Raw genomic sequence first — 22,878 nt, forward strand, 5'->3', positions numbered from 1 at the left:
TAGGGGTGAAGGTAGGAAAAAAAAGAACCAAACGTCCACTGTGAGCTGGAAAGATAACCTCAGTTGGAATTTCTGAGAAGGGAAAACCAAGATGTCTGCATGGCATTGAGTTTACAGATCTCTGGGATCCCGAGTTATCCCCTTGACTCCATCTCATAAGTCTTATACATTCCTCTTACCACCCCCCTCAGTTTCTCCTTCCATCCTTCAATTTCTTCCTTACATATCTACCCTAAGTTGCTGATTTCTGTCTGATTACTAGCACACTAGTGTAACTTTCATTATAAAAATTGTTATTAAGATTTTTTAGATATATGGGGGGCGCCTGGGTGGCTCAGTGGGTTAAGCCTCTGCCTTCAGCTCAGGTCATGATCTCAGGGTCCTGGGATCGAGCCCCGTATCGGGCTCTCTGCTTGGCAGGGAGCCTGCTTCCTCCCCTCTCTGGCTGCTGCTCTGCCTACTTGTAATCTCTCTCTCTCTCTCTCTCTCTCTCTGTAAAAAAGAAAAAAAAAAATTAAAAAAAAAAAAAAGATTTTTTAGATATATGGAATCCCTTGAACAGGGACCAGTGCTGTCTTTGTCAGAACTCAGGAGGTAAAATAGTTTTTCTGCTGCCATGATAAAGAAAATTTTAAAATTCTAGTAAAGGACTTAATAGCTTTAAGAATTAAATTATAATCATTTCTTCTATACAGAGCAATACTGGGTAAATAAAATGTTTCATTATTTTTGAATTGGTTGGTGAGATTATAATGAAAGAGACTCTAATATTGGTTATTAGTAGCCTGCAGATCTGCATGTAAATCACTTGAGATCTTTGTGATAGTGACTTTTAAAAATAGGCTCAATTATTACAGTTTTAGCAGAGGTGAGAGTTCTGCTGTTCCAAAGCTTACTTTTGGCGGAGAACCATACTGTTAGCACCTTTGTTGCTATGGAGACAGAAACAGGATTTATTTTGTTTTTTAACATACACTTAAAATATACATACATATCTTAAGATTTAAAATGTGATTTAGTTGCCTTGTAGGCTTTGAGTACTGGCACATTTCAAAAGTACTTCTATATTTTTTAATACTTTATTATTTTTATCCTCCAGAGAAAATAGAGAATTCTGGCCATTATAATGACCAGGTTTTATATTACTTTTTACAGGGTCTTTTAGGAATAACTTAGAATCCCCTGTGGATCAGTAATGGATGAGGATTTTGAAGAACTCGCAGAAATTTTGAAAAAAGCAGTGTGATCTTAAACACTCCCATGTCTTGGACACCTATAGTTATGACACAAATATATAATGCATACAACTCAATTTCAGATTCAAATGATACTTTTGAACCAGTGTTATGCTAAGCACTTTCACCCTGTTGTCATTTATTTAATGAAACTCAATTTGAAAATACGAAAGTAATCTTCCTAATGTTAATTTTTAATGTATTACATGGATTACTTAAATGTATATCAATAGTGTTCCTTAACTCTTCTCCCTAAAGATCAATACATAGAATTTATACAAGCCTTTGATAAATAGAACTTTAAATTCATGAATTATACTTTCTATTTCATTCCTTACAAGAATGAATGGATTCCATGGCGTGGGATATGAATAATCCCTAGAACCCCGAGTATATGTGCAACTGAATCACCTCTCTTTACCTTTAGCGTCCTGTGTCCGACTGGCATCTTAGTCCACCAGCAGTTTTGACTTCTTACCTTAATAGCTGAGCCGTCAGGTGATTGATTTCCTTTTAAGCTAGGTAGATTAATCCTAGTTATGGTATTTATCACAACTGAGTGTTATAGCAGTTATTTCTGGCTAAAGAAAACCTTTGATTACAGTTGTTATAAACAGAATTTTAAAACTTGGCCCTATGCTTTCCTCAGTTCATACCTTTATTTAATGGCAAAGGAAGACAGAATAGCTCATTACTTTCTAAAGAGAGAAAGTAGCTAAATGTGATAGACAGTTGCAACTCAGGCTCATAGTTTTGAATATTAGATTTTAGCTTTTCCAGTTTGCAGTGACTTTTTAACAAGACCCATCTCTTCTATGAAGAATGCAGTTCATTTTTTTTCTGGCACAAAAAAATAGGGTAACCTGATCTGAGTCTGACAGAGTGTGTCGTTCATTTAAGTGCTTCCATCTGTTGCCTGCTGTTCCCCTTACTCATGACCCCTCTATGTTTCTCTCTTTCCCTTCTCCTTCCCCGTTTCTCTTTCCTTTTTCTTTCTTCCTTCCTTTCTGTTTTCTTCCCTCTCTGTCTCTCTCTGTTTTTCTCTCTCTCCTTTTTCCCTCTCCCTCTCTCCCTGTCTCTTTTTTTTGTCCTTAGCCCCTCTGAGGAAGGCAAAGTTTGTTGAGAGCCCACGAATTCCAGAATCCGAGCTTGGCTCACCAACCCTCGCTTCAGCTCAGAAACTGGACGTGGATGCGTACTGCCCTGGTAAGCATGCATGCAAAGTGTCTGCTTTGACAGAGGGAGGTTTGGATCAGGCCCATCCAGCAGAGCAGTGTTTTGCATGTATCCTGTTCATAAAAACATATCCATAATCCCTTTTGCAACTGATGGCATATTTTCCTTATTAGAACATAGTTTTTACTGAATATCCTTTTTGACTGTTGATGTAATAATGAGTAAGTATTGAAAACCATTTCCAGGATAATCTTCAAAAGAATTAAAATAATTTTGGTAGATTAGTATTTTTCAGGGTGATTTTTGCTATTTGAGATACTTGAAGAAATTTTGCTTTGGCCATGTGCAAATAAGAATATTAAAGATATGAATATAAATGTTCATTCAACACTAGCCCTTTATATATGACCTACTTTTTCTAACTCCCATTGGATTTCTGGAAAATAGTTGTGATGTTGGAAACATTAAACTTAAATTACTAGAAAAGAAGCCTTATAGGTTCCCAATTTGGGCTCCTGGACATTCACTTTCAGAAATACCTCTTCTTCATGAATGGCCTGTGAGCACATGTGGGAGTTCCCTAAAACCCTTCTCTTGTGGGAGCCAAGCTGAGACAGAATCATTATCAATGCTCAGATTCTTGCAAACTGAGATGAGTTGCCTGGCAACATCCTTTACACTCATTCTACAGTGAGTCTATAAGCTGTGTTAGAAATGTTCAAAGATCTACTTGAGTATACAGATCAGAGCTTTAGCAGAGGGCCTTAGAAGACTTGGTTTTAGGTCTTTTGTTTTTATTTCTGCTCACTAAAATTGATGTCAAACCGTAGAATGAAACTACTACGTATTTACAACATTAGGGGTCAGCAGAATAAAATGATTTTTAGTTCTAGGGAAGGTATCCATAATCTGAAACATCAGGATAACATGGCTCTGAAGCCAAATAATACATATTTAAGGGGGGAAAAGGGGTTAATAGGCGAAAACTTGGACCAAACCTAATCAGAGATATTGATTGGATGGATCGGTTTTAAATATTGAAGGACCTTGGGGATTTTTACTTTAAGGATGCAGAATCCCAGGTTTCATCCACCATCGGAGATGACTTTTTTTAAGTCAGTCACAGTTATGTATCAGGAACCAGCTTTTCTGTGTCTGAAGCGAACAAAATAGCTCTTTAAATGGCACCATAGCACACGGTTAGAGCAGTCTTTTTCATGTTTTGAGGTACTGTCACACTTCTTGGGCAGTGACATAGTGTGCTTTGCATTTTTCATACGAATTTTGGTATAATTAAGTAAAACAAATAAATGCCCTAATTATTGCATTAAGTTTTGGGAAAGAAACTTCTGTTGGAGGGCTTTTCCTTTCCAGATTTGCAAGTCAGAATGGCTCTCAGGGAGACAATCTTTCACTTCCTGATTGTCCATCCGACATCTTTAATCTAGCCATTGTTATCTTCAAGAACCGAGGTAGCTGCTGTTTGTTGGAATGCCAGTGCTGAATCCCTCTGAAAAATCTTATCCACGTTATTTTTTATGTATATCCCCCACAAATATGAATCTTTGCTGAGTTGGAATCGAACCAAACTAAACCTCAGTTGAAACTTCCAGAAAGCCAGGAAAAAAACAAAATATGTTGCCAGAATGTTAATTGCCATGCTCCTCAGTCTCTCCTTTTCTTATCTGAACAGACTTAATGCACAGAAACTTCTTAGTGTTTTACTCTTTTATAATGAAGTTATTAAACTCTCTGAAAATAAGTTTGTACTGAGATAAGATTAGTGACATGAAGGTTGAAGCTGTTACCTTCTACATAGTACCAAAACTTAATAAACAGATGAACTCAGTGTACTCAGAAAGCAAACAAATCATCCGTTCCTTTTGAATTTCTCTTACATAGGATATACTATCAGAACAGAGATCGTGTTTTATCATATGCTTATATGTAGTAACTCAGTTCAGGCTGTTTCTCTTCTTGTCCACCTGCTTTATTCGTTATCATATACGAATTTAGGAAAAGAGTATGTGTATCTCACAGAGACAACAGTCATAAATCAAAGGTTCAAGCAGTGGCTTTCAGATTTTGGCATGCTTCAGAATGACCAGAAAGACTTGTTGCAGATTGTGGGGTCCACCCTCAGAATTTCTGATTCAGTAAACCTGGGTTAGGTTGAGAATTTGTTTTCCTGACAAAGTCCCAAGTGACGCTGAAGCTGCTGGTTGAGGTTCTACACTTAGAGGAACCAGGACTGCTGCAGGCTGCTTACAAGCGGTCCAGTGAACAATTCCAGAAAGTCATTCGGCTCTTCTGCAGATGTTGTTTCTGTATTATCTGAATTTAAACCTTTTGATGCCTGTACCTTAGGTTGGAAGAATAAAGCTTTTGTGTCTAAGAAATGGACATGTCCTTTTTTTGGTTGGTCCTTTTGTTCCTGGTATCTGTGTCCCTATGTCTAGTTTTCAGTATTGTCCTACGTGTAAAAGGCAATTGTGGATCAAATCAGAGCAAGTCACTGATATTTGGTCTGCAAAGTCTATGGAAAGCTATACTGAGATACAGCTGTTGATCCAGAATATTTGTCTAACAAATTATGGGATGCAGTCTACATAGCATTAGATTCTAAAATACCTAACTTACATTTTACCATTCCTCATATCAAATTTGTTGTATGCAGAAAATGTAAGAAAAACACAAGTGAACAGTGTGTTTTGGTTCTGTGCTTAAAATCATGGGACATGATTGATGATGTTGCATAACTGACCTACCAGAGTATAGGGGATGTTAAGTGAGTTGTGTTTGATAATTGTCTTACAGTGGGAAAATCAAGACCTAGAGAATTTAAGTGATTTGTATAGCGTCACAAGCAGAATTTATTGTTGAACTCCTGAAGTAGACACAGTGTAATCCAGGAATTCTGGTACTGTTTAAATTCCATAAACACCCCTTAACTCTCCTTTAATTAAGAAGCAGAAAATTCAGTTTTTACTTATGAGACTGGGCTGTAATCTATTTTTAGGGTAACCAACTGGTATCAGGGATTTCAATAAAAGCAATTCCCAAGGTGAGAGAACGGATTCATCCTACACTCTGACTTTCCTGCTTATGGCATTATTTCTTAGCTTTGTGGTTTTAGGCAAGTCACTTAACCTTTCTGAGCTTCAGTTTCCTCATCTGTAAAAATGGGAATAATCTTAAATCAGATTAATATAAAGCACTCAGCAGAAACTTGATTCATTGTAAATGCTTATAAATGTTAGCTGATTTTGTTACTATTATAGTGATAATCCTGAAGTATACTGCAGGGTGTTAAAGCTTCTTCTTAATAATCAGGGAGGTGGGAAGATGTAAAGGTTTAAGGTCATTTTTATTTTATTTGTTTTATTTTTTTATTATTTATTTATTTTAGAGAGGGAGGGGGAGAATCTTAAGCAGGCTCCACACCCAGCACAGAGTCCAGCTCAAGGCTCAATCTTGCAACCCTGAGATCATGACCTGAGCCAAAAATCAAGAGTCAGATGCTTAACTGACTGAGCCATCCATGTTCCCCAAGAGTCATTTTTACTTAAATGTTCTGTGTTTCAGTTCTGATTTCCCCCCTACTAGTCATGTGATCCTAAACGTGTGATATAATGTCTCTGGTGTGCCTCAGTTTCCTGTCACAGCAACATGGCATATACCATGATCTTATTTCTGTAATTTAACATATATATAATGTAATTTAACATTATATAACATATATATAAATATATAGATTCTCAGGGAAAACATTGGTTGCCTAAAGAGAAAGAGAGTTGGGATTGGTTGGGAAGTCAGGAGAGAGTGGGATTAGTGTTAGCAGTGGTTGTGGCTGGTTGGTGGGGTTACAGGTGGTTTTAATTTTCATTCTTGGGCAGCATGTATTAGTGAATGAGAGCTCAAGTTCTAGAGTTAGATGTGGGTTTAATTTCTGACTCTGTCACCTACTAGTTGTAACAACGTGTTAACTTTCATAACCTTGATTATTTGCAAGCTTTGATTAAAATAGGTCTTTTATGATAGGTTTATCTCATAGGGTTGTTAAGATTAAGTAAAATAACATAAGTGCCATGTATTTTTATATATACTACATAGTACATATACATATACTGCAAAAAAAGAGTAGTAACATACATGCCAAATGCTTACTTCAGGCAAAATAATAAGAGCACCTTTCCTGTTATTGTTGTTGATCATCATCATTTCACTTTGTTCCTTTTCTAAAATTTCTACAATGACTGTGTACTGAAATCTTTTAGTCATCAGATGCCACTAAAGGATGGTGATACTCTTTATTTAAATACCTTTGTTTCTTAAGTTTTTGTATTGGATGTTGTAATAATCATCTCAACTGTAGAAATGAATCTTGACACAAGCCAACTGAACAGTTTTATAGGACTTTTGACTACACGTGCAAGGTTAAGGACCAAAGTCCAGACTGGTATTCTGAAAATAGACAGAATTTCAAATTTCAAATTTCAGAGAAATTTGAGATTAATCTTTTTATAATAGATCTTTTAAATCTCTTTTAAAATGGCACTGTCCTTTAAAGGACAGTGTTACTTAAGATGACAACAAGATTAGGTTGTATTTGAAACTCAAGAATGGAAGAGAGTTTTATGATAGTTATTTGGTACATATTCATATTTACATATTTTTTTTTAATTCATGAAAGGTTTTCCTCTGGACTTCTTATCACATTGTACGTTCTGTGGACAAATACAAGCAAATGTAGATAAATGTTTTATAAAAAGTAATTCCTTGAACCTCTTTTCCCACTCCTATATAGTTGTGGTCATTCTATTTAAAAGAAAAGGATAATTTGTTTTCTCATCTTTTTCTTTATATTTTTTTCCCTGAAAACATTATCAAATGTTATCTTCATTATTTAGACATGCTTCATTTGTTCTGCTGTGAGTTTTATACTTAAAATTATATTTTAAAACCCTCTGTATAATTTTTGATTGGCATGTAGATACCAGGAGGCTTCTCTTGTAATTCACATCTTCTGCTCTGTTGTGTTTGTATTCCCTACATCTACTGTGTTGTAAACACAGTAAGTGTAAAGCAGGGTTTTTAACCTGACGGAAACTGGTGGGCTTTAAGTGTGTCCTAAGCTCCTTATTATACATAAACATGATTCTGTAATGTATATGTGTGCTTCTTTCTTTTTTTTAGATTTTATTTATTTTTGCAAGAAAGTGTGTGCGTGTGAGCACAAGGGAGGGGAGGGGCAGAGGGAGAATCAGGCTCCCCACTGAGCAGGGAGCACAACGTGGGACTTAATCCCAGGACCCTGGGATCATAACCTGAGCCAAGGCAGACACTTAACTAGCTGAGCCACCCAGGTGCCCGAATGTGTGCTGCTTTCAGAGCAGTCTGTGACACATACTTCACCACCCCAAATAAAGGAGAAAAGAAATACTCTTGTAAAGATTGAAATGAAACAAAGGCTCTTAGTGGTATAGCTATTAGAACAACAACAACAACAAAATGCACACACACACACACACATATATATGGACAGTGGACAGACTTTTAAATGGAATGAAGGGAATTGCTGAAAAACAGTGCTGCTCTAATCACAATGTGAAAGTCAGTATAGAAAGGAGAGCTCAGAAGCAGAGAGAGAAACTGAACATATTTCAGTGTATTTTAAGTACGAGAGACACAGCCTGGTTATGAAAAAAAGCATGCCAAAGACTAGAATATGAATATGAATAACTTTTCTTGCCCATACTTCCTTAGCCACTGGTAAATTCTTAACATGTCAGAAAGTTACTTCAGTGCACAGATGCTTTGCTGAATAAAATGTTTCATTTTGATAATTTTTAGTTGTTTTCCTGACTTACATCTTAACCATTATTTAAAAGATAAATAGTCTCATCCCACAAACTCTGAGATTAACTTTTCTCAGATGTCTTGCATCACAAATTCTAAAAACATGGCCTACGCATGTGGCGCCTAGATCCATAAATTAGATACCCAAAAGAACGGTTTTTCCATTAACTGAAAAACGTTTTAACTTACAATTTTTGAGGCAGTAAAATGCACTGATTTAGAGTAAAATGCACTGGCGTAGACAACAGATCTTGAAGCCAGAGTGCCTATGTTCAGACATTTGTTCTGTCACTACTTGTGTGACCTTGAGCAAGGAACAACCATAAGAAGTTAATTTCCTTATCTGTAAAATGGAGATTATAATATTACCTACACCATAGGAATGCTGCAGAGATTTGTTAAACTATGTAAAATAATCAAACAGTTATGCATGTGGCCTAGAGTGCTATGTAAATCTTTTTTTTTTTTTCCATTTTATTTATTTTTTCAGCGTAACAGTATTCATTCTTTTTGCACAACACCCAGTGCTCCATGCAAAACGTGCCCTCCCCATTACCCACCACCTGTTCCCCCAACCTCCCACCCCTGACCCTTCAAAACCCTCAGGTTGTTTTTCAGAGTCCATAGTCTCTTATGGTTCGCCTCCCCTCCCCAATGTCCATAGCCCGCTCCCCCTCTCCCAATCCCACCTCCCCCCAGCAACCCCCAGTTTGTTTTGTGAGATTAAGAGTCATTTATGGTTTGTCTCCCTCCCAATCCCATCTTGTTTCATTTATTCTTCTCCTATCCCCCTACCCCCCCATGTTGCTTCTCCATGTCCTCATATCAGGGAGATCATACAATAGCCAGACTATGGAAAGAACCTAGATGTCCATCAACAGATGAATGGATAAAGAAGATGTGGTATATATACACAATGGAATACTATGCAGCCATCAAAAGAAATGAAATCTTGCCATTTGCGACGACGTGGATGGAACTAGAGCATATCATGCTTAGTGAAATAAGTCAATCGGAGTGCTGTGTAAATCTTAACTATGATTATTATAATGTTTTAGAAACTTTAGTGCCTTTTATTTAAGAATACTGTGGATTAGGCTATCATCCTTTTTAGAGTACTTTGCAGGAGATAAAATTACACCTGTATCCTGTAGTCATTGGTTGTTTTTACAGGCAATGTGGTATGTATATAGATGCTAAGTTGTGTGGGTTCTAGGTTTTGGGTTTTTTTAGTGGAGGCAGTTTTTCACGGCGGTAAATAGCTCAGGCCCTGGGATCAGACAAGCTTGGATTCAACTCTAGCTGTGCCACATATTAGCTGTAACTTGTATTACTTTATCTTTCTAATCCTCTGGTTCCTCGTTTGTAAAATGAAGATAGTCATACCGCCTACTCCATAGGGTGTTTGTGATGATTAAATAAGATACAATACATAATTTACTTAGCTCAGCATCTGGAACATCAATTATTATGACTAATAACTTGTGTTTCACAAGTCTATATTATTGTAAATTTATTTCTGAAAATAAATGTAGTTTTATCTTTTTCCTTTCCTAAACAGTGTATAAGTTCCTGCAGCCTAATATCCATGAAAAATTCTGTGGGTGGAAGGAAGGGACAGAAAGGTATTCTTGACCTGTGTTTTGACACCCAACAAACTTGAGATTTATGAATTCTGTATGAAGTCGCCAGTGCCATCCTTTATTTCTAAGTCACTTAAAATCCTCCTTGTCTTTTTGTTTGTTTTTCCTTATCTAGAAGTTCTGCATTGTAACATTTATGCTTATAGGACTTGTGGGAAGTGTTGGTTAAATTCTGTTTATTTTCACTAAGTTCACTTGAAAATAGATCCTGTATTAGTGATCTATTGCTATATAACAAATTAACATAAAACTTAGTAGCTTAAAACAATAGCCCTTAACTATCTCACAGTTCCTGTGGGTCAGGAATTTAGAGGCGGCTTAGCTTCTTTGTGTGGCTCAGGGTCGCATATAAGCTGCAGTCAGGTTGACAGCCTGGGCTGTAATCATCTCAAGACACAACTAGGGAAGGATCTTCTTTCAAGTTTATATATGTGATTGTTGGAAGGATTTGGTTCCCTGTGGGTTGTTGAACTTAGGGTCTTAGTTCCTTACTAGCTTTTTGGCCAGAGGCCACCTTTAGTTCCTTTCCATGTGTATTTCTCCATAGGCACCTCACAACATGGAAACTTGCTTCATGAGAGCAAGCAAGCAGAGGCAAAGTGAGTTCGAGCAAAATGGAAGTGATGGTCTTTTTTAGTATAATCTCAAAAGTAACCGGGCACCTGGCTGGTTCAGTCGGAAGAGCATGCGACTCTTGATCTTGGGGTCGGGAGTTTGAACCCCACATGGGGTATAGCGATTACTTAAATAAATAGAACTTTTTTAAAAAGTGAAATCCTCTAGTTTTTGCTGTATTCCATTTGTTAGCAGGAATTACTACATCCAATCCACACTCAAGGGAGTAAATTGGAATTTTGAGGAAAGTTGTTTAAATGAAGCAACAAATTTTTCTTGTTTTTTCTACGTATTTGGTATATGCCATCCCATGGTCTGGAAGCATGTATCTTTCTCATCCTTACATTCCAATAGAAAAAAAAAATCTATATATTCCTAGTATCCACCCTTTTTATATTCAGAAACTTCTGCTGTCCTTCTTATAACTATCTATAGGTCTTTCCCTGATTTATCTGTACAGATTATTTACAGATTACAAATTATTAACCTGTACTACTAAGCAATTATAATCAATGCTACTCTACCTTTAAGTTTACTGTAATGTGTTTTGACTTTTATAGAAAAATATATTCAGTGAAAATAACTAATATAAAGTGGTTTATACCACTTGCATGAAATTTGGGCTTGGAAAAATCTGTCTCATGATGCCATATTAAGATTCTGATGTGAAAAAAAAAAAAAGATTCTGATGTTGCAGCTAGCATTTCCGGATTTGTTTTTCGTGGTCAATATAGAAAGGAAGAACAAAGATAACTTACCACCCCTTTGTATTATACCCTTCTTTCCTACCACTATTCAGAAATCTTTTTTCAGGGGCACCTGGGTAGCTCAGTTGTTAAGCATCTGCCTTCAGCTCAGGGCACGATCTCAGGGTCCTGGGATCAAGCCCAGCATTGGGCTCCCTGCTCAGTGGGAAGCCTGCTTCTCCTTCTGCCACTCCTCCTGTTTGTGTTCCTTCTTTCGCTGCCTCTCTATCAAATAAATAAAATCTTAAAAAAATTTTCTTTTCAAAGTATAACATTATTTCTTATTTCTTACGAAGAGGTGGCCAGTATTTAAACGTATTTATGCCAAAAAATGTGCACAAACCACATTATGGAAGATTACTATGTCCTGTTACCATCTTAGATTGTATTTACTATATTAGAACAGATATCCTTACTTAGAACAGGATTTCCTAAACTGTGATCCAAGGAAGTGAGGTGTTAGTTTATGCTACATGAGCCACGCTAAACTACAAGATCTATGAATGTGGAACTTGTCCACTATCCCTAGCACTCAGACCAGTGACTGCTATATAATACTCAACAAATACTAGATGGATAAATGGTCAACTGTAAAACAGTAGCAACAACTAAAAATTGCAATATTTTGCAAACAAGGAAAACACCAGAAAAAAAGAGGTTAATTCTAGAGATAATAGCGGATACTAAGGAGTATGTGAAACAAATTCTTGTAAAAGCTGCTGTGTCAGATACCATGGACACACATTCAGCAGATTATTTGGAAATGATCTGAGGAACAGTTTGTGTTACAAGCATATCTTTTGGCATTAGACAAGCCAGTCCTTGAAGAAAAGGCAGCTATTGCAAATACATAGATTGTGCTGGATTCCCACTCCTCATCTTTCAATTTACTCAGGGAGATTAAAAGAAAATACCACATTTAAACAACTGAAGGAACCCCTGGGTGGCACAGTCAGTTAAGCATCCAGCTAAGTTTCCACTCAGGAGATGTTCTCAGGATCATGACATCAAGCCCTGTGTTGGGCTCCATGCTCAGGGAGGAGTCTGCTTAGGACCACTCTCCCTCTGCCTTTCCCCATTGCCCCCACGCTCATGCTCATGCTCTTTCTCTCAAATAAGTAAATCTTTAAAAATAAATAAATGAATAAACTGAAGGAAGTATTAAATTCTTGTATACACTAAAAAAAATTTCCATAAGAGCTGACTAGGAGAGTCCATTCTAGACCAATCTCCTACTTTCTTCCCTAATACTTCAGCTTTCCATTTCACATCATCAGACTGTACTAATCACTACTTTTCCTTGTTGAAGTTTCTCTAGACTCTGAGGTCATACCACTAATTCTTTAAAGGTTTTAGCTGCTGGTTCACCAGAATTCCTGCTTCCTACCCATTTTGTTTTCAAAATTCCCCTGCCACTTAAAAAAAAAAAATTAAGTAATCTCAACCCCCCAGTGTGAGGCTCGAACTCACAACCCAGAGATCGAGACACATGCTCCACCAACTGAGCCGCCAGCCAGATGCCCTTCCCCTGCTGTTTTTCATATAATTACCTGTAGGTCTTTCCCAGTCTGTACTGAGTATACAGTACAGTGAAATAACTCTTCCTAGAATGGTATTTTTCTCTTTAAGTCTGCGTGATTACATCATGTTATTTTAGTGTGGTTTCTAGAATAGATCTCAGATTTGGAAGTCAACAGAGAGTAAATTTGTTATTTAGACAAACGTGAGTTTTGAGGATAAAACTTTCCTTACTGTGACCAGTATATACATACCTAGCTTTCTACATTAGAATAAATTGTGCTATGGATGAGGAAATCCAGGCCAACAGGGAAATAACATGGAGAATACTGCATTACAGAAGTAACGCTTCTTTACCATCACTTGTATCTCAAACGTATGTCTATTCAAAACAGTCGTTAGAAACCTCAGTTTAAAGCCCAAAGGAACACTCAATGAGAAACATCAGTCTTAGAGAGTTCAGTGAAGCATTTAAGGTTCTTGAGCTTGTCAAATACTGCTTTTTATCCCAGCCAAATAGTCATCACCTTACATCACTGTGCACATACTACTTTTTGTACACTGGGGGCAATTATGTAGGCAAGGAAACACTACTCTAAGTGTTGCCAGCAGTGAGTACTTTCTATATATCCTGTCTTTGCAGTGATTCTTACTTCAGTGGGAGAGAATCAGAAGTAGGGTGTTGTGATAGAAGATTATTTAGCATTTTAAAACCTGTGGGTTTTTTTTTTAACAAATGAAATTTAAGTTTATCTCAATGGCAAAAAAAAAATCATAGAAGTTACTGAATATAGATGTACCAAATAGATTTTTATCCTCTAATTCACAAAGTCAGTGGCTGTTTCCTTCCTTCCTTTTCCCCCCTTTCCTCCCTCCCTTCCTTCCTTTTTTCCATCTCTTACTCCTTCCCTTACTCCCTTACTGCTTGCCTTCCCTCCCCTTTTCCTCCCTCTTCCTTCCCTCCCTTCCAGGATTTTTGTAATTGCATACCTATTGAAACCTGGAAGAATTTAATGAGTACACCCATAACCTCACCTCCCAAAGACAATGACAGTAATATTTTTACATAATGACATCCCAAATTTTGTGTATATATTAAAAGCTTGTTCAGTATAGAATAAAAGCCTGTTTTCTTAGCTAAGTGCCAAACTAATGAGATAAAAAAATACGCAGAGTCCAAGGCAGCCTGGTAGCTAGGTCAATTGGGTGTCTGACTCCTGATCTTAGCTCAGGTCTTGATCTGCAGGTTGTAAGTTTGGGCCCCATGGTGGCACCACTAAAACAAAACAAAACAAAACAAAACAAAAAGTAGAGTCCTTAATCTTTTAAACATTTAATTTCTAAATAGCAAAAGGACCAACAGCTATGTGCTTATATGGGTGGGTGACTTTTCTTCCACTTACTTATGTCTAAGTTATTAGTTAAGAGACTATAGGATTATTAAAGATTAGATAAATTTATTAAATTTACTTTTATTCTTATTGTTCTTTAGGGAACATACTTGTAAAAAAAATTTTTTCCAGCTTTTATGAGATATAGTTGATATATGACATTGTGTAAGCTTAAGGTCTGCAATATGTGTGATTTCATTTATGTATATCTTGCATAATGATTGCTGGTGAAATTTATGGACAATCTCTCCAGAAAATTGAGCCTACATACAAAATTTTGCATATTGTCTGGAGTTTCAAAAAATTAATGAAACATTAATATTTGTTGCATTATGTAAATAGTTTTATGTGAAAGCTAGTCTGAACAAACCAAAGTTAATAAGAAAGACTAACTGGGAGTGCTCTAATGAATTTGCATTATTTCTAACTCCCATCCCATACCCTAAAGCAAGGCATCTAAATACTCCTCTCTGTAACTGGAGAGATTCCCTAAAAGTTGATTCTTTAACTTAGGCTCCAGGTAAGTTAATTTAAAGAAGGCAGTAATTTGGAAGACAAGGAAGGGTAAGTTGGAGAGGCTCAGACACTTCCCTTTTCAAGAGATGGGGTCCTATAATTAAAGATCCTTAGACTTTTATGTACCTGCCCCAACTTGGGCAATTTTTTCCTCAGTTGAGGATGGACAGTGACCTGTCATTGATAGCCTAACATGGACCTAGTTTTCCCATCTATCTCCAGGAACCATTCTTCTCTACTTTTCTGTTCTCTGGACCAAATTGAAAGGTAGTTCTCAGAACTATGGAAAACATGTTAGACTACCATCTTAACCTCCAAACTTATATAACATCCAAACTTATAGACTACCATCTTAACCTCCAAACTAGTAAAATAGTATACAGATTTTTCTAGACAGTTAATAAAAATCCTGTTTGATAAGCACATTTTTAAAAATTGGGATTAGAATACCCTCTTGCTGGCCGTACACGTCATAGTTCAATATACATTTTACCATTTCCTACTACCATTAACCCAGCCATGACAGGCATATTAAAACTGCTTGTATCCTGAAGGTATTTGAGTTTGCAGTCTCTGCTATGGGTTACTGGGAACTGTTATTTTCTTTTTCTAGGAGATGCAAAGAAGCAGTGGAGGATAGAAGAAAGAAAATTTCCTTTATTCTTTCCCTATTAAAACAAACAATTTCAGTGGTTTCACAGACTTCCAAAAGAGCAGGTAGCAGAGGGCTTCAGATCAAGAGTTCCTGATTGAGATCCTCTGTTAGCTTCCATATGCTATGGTTTAGAGGATCATTTGTTATTAGCTACCGTGGTTAGCTGTACCAAGAGAAAATATGCGTGACTGAACAGTTGAAATGTGAAGTTACTTTGAAAAGAAAAGAACTAAGGAGATTTTTCTCAACCAATAACGTCTAGTGGTGTTAGGGAAATATTTGCCATCTTCAGTGCTGTGATCATCAGATAACTCATTCTTCTACCTCTTCTACAACTCACTCCTTCCTCCAACTCCACCAGTCATCATGCTATAGACACTAGTTCTTTTCTACCGCAGTTTTACAAGATTATATTAAGAACTATCTTAATCATAAGAGATCAACTATAATACTATCACCCCATCATCTTTACCACTATTACTTTTGCTTATTATTTCTTCTCGTTCTTTTGTCTTTGCATACCCCTAATTATTTCTGTGTGCTGGATTTAATATTTGAGAATATTCATAGAAATAACCTGAAGATAGGATGGGGTTCCCCCCCCCCCCAGAGAAGATTTGTATTTGCTTCTGCCATCTGAGACCAGTTTGATTCAAGTTCAGAATTTGTGGTTTCCCAGGCTCATCAGATGACGTAAGTCAAATTGCAAGGCTTAGTTTACTTCTGGTTTATCTTTACCCCCTGGGTACAGTTAAGGGTCTCAGCCCAAAGTGTAGGTTGCTTTACTAGATTTCCCACCCTTGGCAGATCCTAGACTCCACAGTTTTGTTCCCCTGACCTTGTGAGACAGATAGAAGCACAGCTCAGCCAAGCAATCATTTCTTCCCTGTTAACAAATGCCCCTGTTTAAAGTGGCCATTGATAGTGGGTGAGATCTCCATTCTGGATTTTCCTCTTCTTGTTCTTTTGATTTATCACCATCTTGTTAGGTTTTATTGCTTTTAAAAAGATATTTAAGGTATGTTTTGTCCCGTTTGTATTAGTTGTCATCAGCTAGAAAGTCTCCAGTTACTGGAAGGTCCCTGCCACCACCATTTCCTTTGGGGGCTGTGGGGGAAATTCTAGCATTTATATTTTTAGAGTGTATACACATTCTAAAGTGTATAAAAAGAACATTTTAATTTTTCATTCTGTGCTCTCCATGAAGCAAATGGAAACAGACTGAATACTAAAATAGTCTTAGAACACTACCTCTTTGAATAAACCAGTCAACCTAAGTTCTGGGAGCTATATAATAAGAAATTGAAATGGTATTGTTAGCCCGGTGATTACTTGAAATATAAAGAAGTTCCCTTTTCAAACAGGCTTTTACAGTTGATTCATGGTTTGTCTCTTTGAGCAAGTTGTCTCCTATTTGGACTTGGAAACTAAATCTCAAATTTGTATTTTGCATCAAAGGTTTGCAAGTTTTGCCTATTGTGGTTATAAGACCCTTCATACTAAATTGTTGAAAAACTTGTCTTTCTGCTTCTGATCTCCGTCTGACCTCATTTGACCTGTTACCTTAGCTTGGAGTGAAAAATGTCTACTTTATCCAGCCACAAATCTCAAATGTATTTCATAAATCATTGAGATAAGTTCAGCGTTATTTTGTTTTCTAGTTTTATCTTAACTTCTACAGTAGCCTTGAAAACTCAGTTATAAATATGAGTAGATGAAACTGATGTTTCTTTTGTTGCCAGGAAAAAAATACTAAATAGGAAATAGGAGTAATCATGCAAAATGAGTAGAGAGTTTCTTTTCATGTTTGAAGAGGATCATGAGACATAAGCATACTACAGTCTGGGTTTATATTGCTTGGCTCTGTTGCAAACCAGTTTAAAAGGAATGTTCTTATCTGCTGGTCAATGTTTTACTAAAACATCGAATTTCAAAAGCCACACAATACATTTTTATATTTACCACAAAATGACTAGTGTATATATTGAAGACTTACCCTTCTATTAATCCATGTAAATCATCTTTGGCTACTCTAGAACAGAAGGCTACCCTTAAAATCTAAAGGTATTATTTGTTTTATATAAGTAATTTTTCTATTTATAAGTCTTAAAGAACATGGGTTAGAATTCATATATGTACAAGTAAAACTTCCATTTCATTCAGGGGCATAAAATATGGATGCTGTTTTCTGGCATCTTAACAAAACAACGATGCTGATTTTCTTCATTAAAATGAGTTCTCTACTACAACAAATGCCTTAGCTGGTCCTTAACCAAGTAACATTTTTTATGACAGAGAAGGTCTGCTATTTGCCCTAGAGAAAAGAAAGAGTTAAACTGTAGGTGAATCATCATGGCCTTTTTTCAGTGAAAGCTTTTAAATAACTATTCTTCAATCATGTCTTCTCAAGTGCCCAATCAAGAAAAAATAAACACTAAAATTATCAAAAACACCCATCTGGAGAATTTAATAGATTTTCTCCCTTATGCTTACAGTTGTATTCACAGTGCTTCCTGTAGTGGCTGGTACATAGTAGACTTTCATTCAGTGTATGTTGAATGAATGAAATGAACCCAAAAAGTCAGAGGAAGGCAAAATGAAACAATTTAATATGTTATAAATGTATGTAAATGACAGAGATTTCTCTCTAGTAAGAATATATCTTTTCACTGTCTCATTTGCTACAAAGGGGTTCATAAGCTTGAAGAACTGGAGCCATATAACAAGCCCAGTTTGGGGAGAAAGTGGCAGAGCCCATGTGCCGGCTTCAGCACTTACTGTGACAAATAACAGCCCTGATTTTAATAGCCACCCATTTCCCAATATTCTTTAGAAAATGAAAAAATTTAGGTAATCATTTAAGAACCGAGAAATGAAAATGTTACCAGGTTTGCTTTGGGCCAAGCTAATCATAGGTTTTATAACTCTGTGAGAGAGAATGAATGGGTTTCTTTATTTGATTAAATGTGGTACAAATTTCTAGTTTTGCAGTAGATGAGAACAAGTGGTTTATAATTAGCAGATCATAAAGGAAAATGTAAACAGCCTGATGTGAAAATGCTAAGAGAATGCGGAGAATTGAGAGAGGCTGTACACTGAGACTCTGTGTAGCCTGCCATGTTGCGGATGTAGATTAGGGGTTTGGATGCATTAGCTATTAGACATTGATTTCTTTTTTTTTTTTCCTTCATGTTCAGTTAGCCAGCATATAGTACATCATAAGTTTTTGCTGTAGTGTGCTGTGATTTACTAGTTGTATATAACACCCAGTGCTCATCACATCACGTGCCCTTCTCAGTACCCATCACCCGGTCACCCCATACGCAGTCATTTCTTTACACAGTTTTAGTCATTGTCTAATCCCTCTGTGGTTGGGCTACAGAAGTAGCCAAATAGAAGACACTTTTTTTTTTTTTGCAAATATAAAGTATAAACCATCTCTGAAAGGAGAATTGGTATCATCAAGGAAACAAGGACCAAAATGTTCAGCACTTGCTTTTTTACAGCATCCCGTTTCTTGCTTGCATTGTATTTCTCACGTAGTTTAATTTAGTATGATTTCATTAATGGACTGATTGATTTTCCTTTTTCCCCCATGAGACTGTAACCTCCTTAAGAATAGGGGCTATGCCCGTTGTTCATAAATGTGTAGGTAACACGTGACACAGTGCTGGGGACACACAGAAAGTACTCAGTAAATATTTATTGAGTTAATGAATGCTTTCCTATATTGTCTGTCATCAGGATACTGTTAAAGATAAATGTAGGGGCTCAGTTGGTTCAGCGTCTGCCTTTGGCTCAGGTCTTGATCCTAGAGTCCTTGGATGGAGCCCTGCATCGGGATTCCTGCTCAGTGGGGAGTCTGCTTCTCCTTCTGCCCCTCCTTTCTGCTCATGCACTCACACACTCTCTCTGTCAAATAAATAAATAAAATCTTTTAAAAAAGATAAAAGTAAACAAAGTAACCATATAAACAGTTCATATACAGCAATCACTTATTTCCTGGCAAAATAATAAGGTGGTTGAGCTCCTGAGGCTCAGCATTAACTTTGTCACTGATCTAACTCTGTAACCATGGGCAGGCAAGAACTGTCTCCATGTACCTCCCTTTTACTATCTGTAGGGTAGGGCACCTTGTAAAGATTAAGTGATTTAATACATGTAAAGCACTTAGGAAAGTACTAGACACTAATAGCCCAGTAAGTATTAGTTATCATTGTTAATACTACTAGTCTACTATCAATATTACTATTCTAGAAATAAAAAACACTCTTGTAGAACAACATTAAGTATACTGCATTTAATCTGTCTTGAAATTAGAGCTCTATGTTTGTGTTGAACTGGTAAGTCATATAGAATGTGAATCTGAAGATCATTCCCTCAGCTCTCTCAGAGCTCCCTAGCTCTACTGTTACAAAACCAGCCTCATCCATTATAAGACTTCTGAATATAGCCTCGTTTAAGAGCCCTCTTCCCTCCTTTTCCTGCTTCCACCCTTCCAAACAAGTTTAATTGTTTTCTCTGTGGTCTCCAGCACTTCCTTTATTTATAAAACACTTCTTGTATTCATTGGCTTCTCTCTCTCTGTACGTCATTGCTCTGCTTTAAGTTGCTAACTGGTACGAGAGGAGTGGCCAAGTACTTCTTAATTTTATACTAAATTTTGAAATACATACAGCATTATTTCTTTTTTCTTATTCTAGACTTCTTTCTTGGAGGAAAAAACATATTAATAATTGTTTCATTCTTAAACCCAGTCTGTTAAGTTTTAAAAATTAAACTATAGGGGCGCCTGTGTGGCTCAGTGGGTTAAACTTCTGTGTTTGGCTCAGGTCATGATCTCAGGGTCCTGGGATCAAGCCCTGCATCGGGCTCTCTGCTCACCGGGGAGCCTGCTTCCCCCCATCTCTCTCTGCCTGCCTCTCTGCCTACTTGTGATCTCTCTGTCTCTCTCTGTCATATAAATAAATAAAATATTTTTAAAAATTAAACTATAGGGGCACCTGGGTGGCTCAGTGGGTTAAGCCTCTGCCTTCGGCTCAGGTCATGATCTCAGGGTCCTGGGATCAAGCCCCACATTGGGCTCTCTGCTCAGCAGGGAGCCTGCTTCCCCTTCTCTCTCTGCCTGCTGCTCTGCCTACTTCCGATCTCTCTCTGTAAAAAAAAAAAAAAAAAAAAAAAGGAAAAAAATTAAACTATAAATACAGAAGGGCATACCAATCATAATTATGTAGTCTTGATGAAATTCTCTGAAGCAAACACCCCCACCTAACCACTACCTAGGTCAAGATATAGAATATTACCAAGCACTTAGAAGTTTTCCTCATGCTCCCCCCACCCACATCATTATCTGCTTTGTGAGTATAACTACTATATGACTGCCATTCTGTTATTTCCTTTCCCCATTTTCACACTTTGTACAAATGAAATCACTTAGTACGTATTCTTTTGAATCTCTCTTCTTTTGTTCAATAGGATGTTTGTTAGATTCTCTCTTACTGCTTTCTTATTTCATTGTGTCTATACTGTTGATGGACATTGTCAATTTTGGCTATTATGAACAACTCAGTGAATATTTGTTACATACATTTTGATGCACCTATGTATACTTTTCCTTTCGGTAGATACCCAGCAGTGGGCATGCTAGGGTTTTCAGTACATTCAGCTTAAAATTTTTCCCAAATTTAATGCTTCCAATTTGCAATCCCACCAGCACAGCAGTATTTAAGTATTTTTTTACCCTGTACTGTCAGGGTTGTTTGTTTATTTGTTTTGCATGCCATTCTGCACTGTACATGTGCAGTGGTATCTCACCGTGATTTTTATTTTCATCTCCCAGTAATGTTTTGGGGCTTTTTTTGGGGGGGGTGCGGCATTGTTTTTGTTTTTAGCAGGATTCTTTTCTTTTCATTTATTTTATTATGTTGTGTTAGTCACGATACATCATTAGTTTTTGATATGGTGTTCCATGATTCATTGTTTGCATATAACACCCAGTGCTCCATGCAGTACATGCCCTCCTTAATACCCAGCACTGGACTAACCCATCCCCCAACCACCCTCCCTTCTGAAACCCTCAGTTTGCTTCTTGTAGTCCATAGTATCTCCCGATAATGTTGAACAGCTTTTCGTATGCCTGTTGGTCATTTGGGCATACTCTTTTCTAAATTCTTGTATAAATTTTTTAGTTCATCTTTTGATAAGATTGTCTTTATTTTTCTTATTGATTTGTATGGGTTCTCTGTATATTCTAGAAATAAACCCTTTGTTGGATATTTGAATTAGAGATACCTTTTCCTATCATACGGCTTGCCTTCTTACCATCTTAATGGTGTCTTTGGTGATTAGAAGTTTTTCTTATCAATAAACTTCACTAAGAACCAATCTTCTTCTGTGGTTAAGTGCCTTTTTTGTCCTGTTTAAATTGTCTTTGCCCAGTCCTAGGTCATGCAGATATTCTGTTAGTTTATCTTCCAGAAAATGTATTGTTTTACCTTTCATATTTGGGTCTGTATTCCTTATGGAATTGAGCTTTGTATATGGTGTGATGTAGGAACAAGTTTTATTTTTATTCATATCATATTGATCCATCATCAATTACTGAAAATACCGTCCTGTTACTAAAATATGGCAGTGGCTTACCCCTGTCCTAAATGAGATGAATTATACATGTATAGATAAGCTTCTCGATTCTTTATTCTCTTCCACTGGTCTTTTAATCTATGCTTGTGTCAGTCACATTCTATCTTAAGTGCTTTATTATTATATTAAATCTTGATATTAAGTAATGGAAGTCATTCTTCTTCAAGTTTTCTTTACTATTCCTGGACCTTTCCATTTCCGTGTAAATTTTAGAATCCTTTATCTCTTATGGTTCTATATTCTTTTTTTTTTTTTTAAAGATTTTATGTATTTATTTGACAGATCACAAGTAGGCAGAGAGGCAGGCAGAGAGAGAGAGGAGGAAGCAGGCTCCCTGCTGAGCAGAGAGCCCAATGCGGGGCTTGATCCCAGGGCCCTGGGATCGTGACCTGAGCTGAAGGCAGAGGATTTAACCCACCGAGCCACCCAGGGGCCCATGGTGCTATATTCTTTATTCAGTGTTCTGGGAGCAAAGCCTAATGCATGAGTACACTCGTCCTAAACAGCTAAAATAAAATAAGGCTGTAAATTTAAATAGTTTTGATCAGCAGTGAATGTATGAAAGTTATATGATTTATTTCGTATAAAATAGTCTTACAGTGATCACTTGTTTTGTTTATCATATTCCAAATTCATCATTATTAAAGAAGTCAGAGTAGAATTCCACTCAAGAAAAGTACTATCTTTGTTTACAGACATACCTTAATTGGGTGTGTTTGGTTATAAAAATGCCTAGATGGTCATGGACAAGTCTAAAAGGTGGGTAAAACATTTGGTATGAAGAAGAGGATTTTTTTTTTAAGATTTTATTTATCTATTTGAGACAGAGAGAGTGAGCATGGGGAGGGGCAGAGGAATAAGGGAGAGGGAGAAGTAGACTCC

At 36.8% G+C, this 22,878-nt stretch overlaps 1 protein-coding gene across 6 annotated transcripts in view; it reads left to right on the plus strand.

The window, feature by feature from the left end:
- Positions 1–22,878, plus strand: part of TANC2 (tetratricopeptide repeat, ankyrin repeat and coiled-coil containing 2) — a 375,880-nt gene that overhangs the window by 186,802 nt on the left and 166,200 nt on the right. For 3 of the 6 annotated variants that reach the window (XM_045983964.1, XM_045983966.1, XM_045983969.1), the window contains exon 5: positions 2,331–2,441. The exons of the other annotated variants lie outside the window; for them this stretch is intronic. In XM_045983964.1, the coding sequence (XP_045839920.1) occupies positions 2,331–2,441 (111 nt within the window). The remainder of the gene's footprint in view (positions 1–2,330; positions 2,442–22,878) is intronic. 6 annotated transcript variants of the gene reach the window in all.

Source organism: Meles meles, chromosome 18 (genome assembly GCF_922984935.1).
Source record: "Meles meles chromosome 18, mMelMel3.1 paternal haplotype, whole genome shotgun sequence".
Classification (NCBI taxonomy): domain Eukaryota; kingdom Metazoa; phylum Chordata; class Mammalia; order Carnivora; family Mustelidae; genus Meles; species Meles meles.